Source organism: Nicotiana tabacum, chromosome 20 (genome assembly GCF_000715075.1).
Source record: "Nicotiana tabacum cultivar K326 chromosome 20, ASM71507v2, whole genome shotgun sequence".
Taxonomy (NCBI): Eukaryota; Viridiplantae; Streptophyta; class Magnoliopsida; order Solanales; family Solanaceae; genus Nicotiana; species Nicotiana tabacum.
Window position 1 is genome coordinate 65,775,681 of NC_134099.1, and position 6,218 is coordinate 65,781,898.

Consider the following 6,218-nt stretch of genomic DNA (forward strand, 5'->3'; position numbering starts at 1 on the left):
GGATATGTCGAGGCTTCAGATTTTCGAGGACATAACACTTGATAGGAAGATGTGGAGGTCGAGTACTAGGGGTTGTAGGTTAGGAGGTCTTGCCATACTTCGTACCATTGTGAGACTAGTCTGGTAGGGTTTTTGTCTAAAATAGCTAGTGACAATGTTGTGTTTTACTATTTCGCTTTTAAGTGCAGGACCTATTTACCCGCTATCGCTTTTGCTTGCATCTTTCTTTTGGATTCATGTTGTTCCTACTTTTCCTATGATTTCTGTGGTGATACTAATATTGTCTCCTTTTGTCTTTTTTGTTTTCTTGAGCCGAAAGTCTTTCGGGAACAATTTCTCTACTTCTTTGGGGTAGGAGAAAGTTATGCGTACATAATATCCTCCTCGTACCCCATTAGTGAGATTATTAGTGTATCATAAAATAATTATTGGCTAATTCCTATGCAGCAACCATAAAATGGCTATTTGTGTACTTCCCCAAAAAGGTTTACATTGAGGCCCAAACCTTCATATCAACAGCCTTTTGGTAGCGTCAACGGCGGTGCACCACCACTCCGCCGTAAGATGGAGGAAGAAAAGGCCGCAGCATACTACGACGAGCTTACACGGAAAGGAGAAGGCGCCGCAAAGTTCAAGCAAGGTCTAGGCTTTTCTTCAACTTCCAACAACGACGCCGTTCCCTCCCGTGGCTCTGCTCTTGTTTCTTCATCTTCATTTCTAAGTAGCTTTGTCAGAGCATCAAGCCCGTCGAAAACTACTGAGTTCGAAAAACAAGCTCAACTTCAATCCATCCAAAACAAGCTCAAGCTCAAGAAGAAACCCAAAGACGATGAAAATTACGACAGTAGCCTTTCTTCTAGGGTTTCATCAAAAGGAAAAAACAGTAGAAGCCAAAGTCCGAGCCGCGAAAGGCATTCGCGCCGGAGAAGTCGAAGTCCGAGCCGGACTTCAAAGCGCCGGAGCAGGAGCAGAGGTAAAGAGAGGCATTCCATACGCCGGAGTCGGAGTCGAAGCCGAGATGCTTATAGGTCGAATCGTCGATATAGGTCTAGAAGTAGAAGTAAAAGTAGAGATAGAGGTAAATATAGGGAAAAAGAGAAGAAGAGTAGAAGGAGGTCAAGGAGTGTGCCACCACGGGATCGAAGATCGGAAAAAGATAGGGATGCTACGGTTGATTATAGCAAATTGATTGAAGGTTATGAAAATATGGTAATTTTATTTCTCAATTTAGCTTGTGTGATTATAATTTTGTGCTATTTTTGCTGCTAGTATAATGCATTGTCAACGGCATTTATAGGATGAGGAAAAAAATGGCATTTATAGGAATAGGCAGTATCTTTTTGTGGAGAATCACACTACTGATCAATACTGTGATTATGGCATCCAGATAAGGTAATTTTAATGTACTGTAGGGTTTTAACAAATTGCTGGAATGTGTAAAATGTGCGGATTTATGTGCACGCTTACACGTGGATCTGAGTTAGTATATAATGAGGTTGCACACTCTCGCATTCTAATTCAACGATATAAAGTATTTCACAGCAATTGTTGAAAGGGAAGAGTGGATAATGTTGGCTGAACATGTTACCATCATGTTTTATGCTATAAGAATGACTACATTGCAGAAGTGCAGAACTTCAGATAGAATATTAACCAACGTTATCGTTTTCAGTAAGGGGTCGTTTGGTAGGGCGTATAAGAATAATGTTAAATAAGGTGCATTAGTAATGCAGGGGTTAGTAATGCAAGCATTAGTTATACAGAGATTATTTTTTATGCATTGTTTGGTGTGGTGTATTAAAAATTAAAATGCATTGCATAATTTTTAAGAAATTTAATTGTTTACAAAAATGCCCTCCATATTCTTTAACTTAAGGGACTTTAAGGATAATTTTGTCTTTAACCATGCTAATGCATGCATTAATAGCCTTTGTATAGCTAATGCCATGGTTTTCTATGCATTAGCTATACATAGGATAATACCAAATAGAGTGTATAACTAATGCTTGTATTAGTTATACATAGGTTGAAAAAGTGTACCAAACAAAGCATTACTAATACACAAAGCTAATGCATGCATTATTTTCTCTAACACACTCTACCAAACGACCTCTAAATGTGTTTAAGACTGATATACTTATAAATTTGCTGAAACTAAAGAAACGAGGAATCTTCTGGTTATTGAGCACATAAAACAGACAAATTGATTGCATAAGAGATTTTACCAATGCTCCCATATCCGTATATTTCCTCTAACTATTCATCTGAGATTTCAAATCTGTGAAAATGGACTGTAAAGCACCTATATGACTACCAAGTAGATGCAACTCATTTTTTGGATTGCTAGGCTGAAGTTTCTTTATTGGACTCTGATATTGTATCCTCTAAGATCTTCAAGTACTTTGTTATTTGTTATTGAGGCTGACATTATTTATTTGCGTATTTAATTTTTTGCTGCTACGTTGAACAGACTCCAGCCGAAAGAGTCAAAGCCAGAATGAAACATCAGCTTTCAGAAACTGGTATTTTCTTAATTTTTGTTTCTGCTCGTTTTTGTGTATGAAAGTGTTACTAATTGTTAGAAATTTCTTCAAATTGTGGATGCCTAATATGTAAGTTGGCTGTTTGATGTACTATACAATAGATACTAATTATGTGTATACTGCCTTATATTTAAAAAAAGTGTATACTGGTTCGTGAGATATTACCTAATTCTGCTGATAATTATCGGGCCATAACTCCTCCTATAAAGAATGGTAATAATAATGATGGGTTCCTAAAAGGAGAATCTGAGCCTGCCATCAGTACATGTAAGAGATGACAAAAGAAGTATGTCATAGAGCATATTGTTGCTTATGCGTTTATGCGAAGTAGCTATTTCCTAAGTTTTTGCTTTTCTTCTACATTTCTGTTCTAGCTATTCTACAATCTCAATACAAAAGGTGGAAGAGATTGTAGTTTGTAACTCAATATGAGTATGGATATAATTGGCATCTTGTATTCTTTTGTAACCTTTTGACAGCTCGAAAAGATGAAACAAAAGGCATGGGCTCTGGATGGGAGCGTTTTGACTTCGACAAGGATGCCCCTTTGGATGAAGAGGAGATTGAAGGTAAGCTATTTGGCTGCTATTGCTTACTTATGGACTTTGTCAAATTGAATCCTTTTCTATATCACTTGTTGTATGATTGTTATTCTCGCGGCAATAGGGCAGCATTAATATGGTAATAGGATGAACTGTACTAAAATCAGGTTCCAGGCTTCTTGGCCTGCTCTAGGAAAATCTGGATTTCGATACTGTTCCTTTATTTACGAACTAGTGGTGAATTTGCAAGTTATGTATATACTTATTTGTCTGGCTACTTGTAGCATGCTAGAATTCCTCAACTTGATGGTGATTTAAGGGATACAGTGTTTCCAATATATCAGCAGTCAATGTGGATGTAAGATGCCACGCTAAAACAACATTTAGGAACTCCAACAAAGATGTTTGACGGTAAAAGTTTGGAAAAGGGAGTACTGTTAGGTTATCCCTGCTCGTGAAGGATTTGTTTTCATTTCATCTAAAATGAAACTCATAATTTGCCTAAAGTGTGTTGCGGACCTTTCTCAATAAAACATCTTAATTTGGATGAGGTCAGTCCAAATAAAGCAAATGTACTATACTTTATACATATCACGTGGAGATATGGATGTGATGTCTGGTTTGTTATCGCGAAGCTGCTTTATTGCAGCAATTACATGATTATGTGTGATGTTTGTGTGAAACTAAGATGACTTCCTAACAGGGGCATAATGATATTTTTATTTGTTTCCTGTGGGCCTGTGGGAACCTTCCTTCTTGCTTATATCAATGTTTATGCAGACAGAAAGGTTCCTTACTATTTGCTGATACTGATAAACACTGTTGACTGCTTCAGCTGCAGAAGATGATGCTGCTTTAGTCAACCACATTGGCAAAAGCTTTCGGTTTTCTGCGGTGGAGGTATGTGCACTTTCTGTTTGTGTTATCATTTCCTTCTCATAACAACATGATGCAAATGGGCTCTGGTCATGTCAAAGGGAGAGCGAACTGATGTTCGTTCTGTTGTAAAATTTTGTTGATCTGAAGACTAGGAGGGAGGAACAAATCAAGGCTGCTCATGATGAGGCTATCTTTGGAGTTCCCTCACTTCTGCCACTTCCACCTTTCACCGAAACTGATTATGAAGCAGAAGAGGATAATGGAAAAAAGGACATCTCTGAAACTGCTTCTGCCACAAGTCTCATCAGCGGGCAGGTGATATCTTAAATCTTGATATTGCAGTTTGTTGCCCATTATTACACGGTTAGGTTTTTGCTTTTTATCTTGATTTTTTCTCCCATTGTGCTTACTCATGCTCGTGATATATGAATTTAGGCACTTGCAATGCAACAAGGTTCTTGGCGTGATCGTGCGCATAGATAATGAATTCGATGAATGCTTGGAAGATTTGTTAAAACAAAGTGACATGATCATGCTAATACTTAATTGATGACTTGATGCCAATGGAGGGGTTTTGTTTTTGGGCTCCTTTTAGATGGGTTGTCCCCGCCTGTCGCTTTTAAAGGAGCAAGTCCTCGTTTAAACCAGGCAAATTGGGATGGAGAAGGATATCTATAGAATTGGCTTTTCAGCTTTAATATCCATAGTAGGTACCTGTGTGTCTGTTCTAAGTTTCGTATGGAGAAACTAGCCTGTATTAGCTTAGAGCAAGAAATTCTGTAAATATTTTTCTTTGGTCTTCTCAACTTTGAGCTCAGCCCTTGTCTCTTGTTGTATGTGGAACGTCAACGTACTGCATTGGCCAGATTCATCTATCTATAAGTCAATTGGTTATGTAAGCACAGGTCAATATTGTGAGAATGCAAGGGAGAAAAATCTATTATTGGTATTTTATTAATTATAAAACAGTGAGCCTTATTTTTTATACAATATATATCATACTCCTATTCTACGTGAGAGTATGACTAATTCATAGTATGTACATAACTATCTAATACTCCCCTCAAGTCGTGCACACAAATCATATGTATAGAGTTTGTACATATGTAACTAATACGAGGACCAGTAAAGGAATTGGTGAAAGTATTTGCAAGTTGATCATTCAACTTAACAAACTTTGGAGCAATATCTCTTGAGAGTATCTTTTCTTTGACGAAGTGACAGTCAGTCTTAATGTGTTTAGTTCTCTCATGGAACATCGGATTTGAGGCAATATAATGGGCATCTTGATTTTTACACAAGTTCCATCTTGCTGACCTCACCAAATTTTAAGCAAATTTTTGATCCAAATTAACTCATATGTTGCCACAATCATTGCTCGATATTATGCTTCTACACTAGATCGAGCAATCACTTTTTGTTTCTTGCTCTTCCATGACACCAAATTACCTTAAAACACAATATACAGACGTAGAACGTCTATTAGAAGGTGATCTTGTCCGGTCAGCATCTGAGTACCCAACAATTTGCTCATGACCTCGATCTTCAAACAATAATCCTTTGCCTGGAGATGATTTTATATATTGAAGAATGCATACAACTGCATTCCAATGACTATCATAGTGAGAATCCAGGAACTGATTTACCACACTTACAAGAAAGGAAATGTCACGTCTAGTCATTGTAAGATAATTTAATTTACCAACCAGAGGCCTATATCTTGCAGGATCTCTAAGCGGCTCCCCCTGTCCTGGTAGAAGTTTTGTCATGACCCAAATCGATGGGCCGCGACGGGTGCCTGAGTCCTACCTGTCAATCACCCCTAAGCATGCGTCTAGGATATGAACATGTATAACATCTGCTGAATTACGAAAATAACATACAAGAAGGAAACCTGCCTTCAAGGCATATATGCGTATACAGGCAGAATACAGTAGGCGAGCCAGTAAGGCTGCTATGGACAACTATACATCCAAAACTAAAATCCGACAAGGCCACATACAACCCAACTAGGCATACTGTCTACAGACCTCTAATAGAAACATAATTGTACAAAGACGGGATTGAGGGACTGATCTACGTCATACTCATATACATATATATGTACAAACATATCATACCAATATCAAAAGCAGCTTCGGATCAAATGGAGCACGCCAACTCTCGCTGATCAGGGATCCTATGAATGGGGACCGTCAGCTTGCCTACCTGCACCTGCGGGCATGGAACGCAGGCCCCGTGAAATAGGGCGTCA

At 38.2% G+C, this 6,218-nt stretch overlaps 1 protein-coding gene across 2 annotated transcripts; it reads left to right on the forward strand.

Moving 5' to 3' along the window:
* Positions 1-309: 309 nt before the first annotated feature.
* Positions 310-4,911, forward strand: LOC107818771 (uncharacterized). Of its 2 annotated transcripts, none has more exons than XM_016644824.2 (6): positions 310-1,209; positions 2,471-2,522; positions 3,023-3,112; positions 3,921-3,985; positions 4,112-4,327; positions 4,400-4,911. In XM_016644824.2, exons 1-5 carry the CDS (start codon positions 565-567, stop codon positions 4,289-4,291), a joined length of 1,032 nt encoding a protein of 343 aa, XP_016500310.1. In that variant the 5' UTR covers positions 310-564; the 3' UTR covers positions 4,292-4,327; positions 4,400-4,911. The 2 variants fall into 2 exon arrangements, with proteins under 2 accessions (XP_016500310.1, XP_016500309.1); XM_016644823.2 differs by having other exon boundaries at positions 4,112-4,279.
* The last annotated feature ends 1,307 nt before the right edge of the window (positions 4,912-6,218 follow it).

Excerpts from the sequence above, each read along its gene's own strand:
- LOC107818771 (XM_016644823.2), top strand. The coding sequence starts at position 565 with ATGGAGGAAGAAAAGGCCGCAGCATACTACGACGAGCTTACACGGAAA. Across the intron at positions 2,523-3,022 it reads ACATCAGCTTTCAGAAACTG|CTCGAAAAGATGAAACAAAA; the intron begins GTATTTTCTTAA and ends ACCTTTTGACAG. Across the intron at positions 3,986-4,111 it reads TTCGGTTTTCTGCGGTGGAG|ACTAGGAGGGAGGAACAAAT; the intron begins GTATGTGCACTT and ends GTTGATCTGAAG.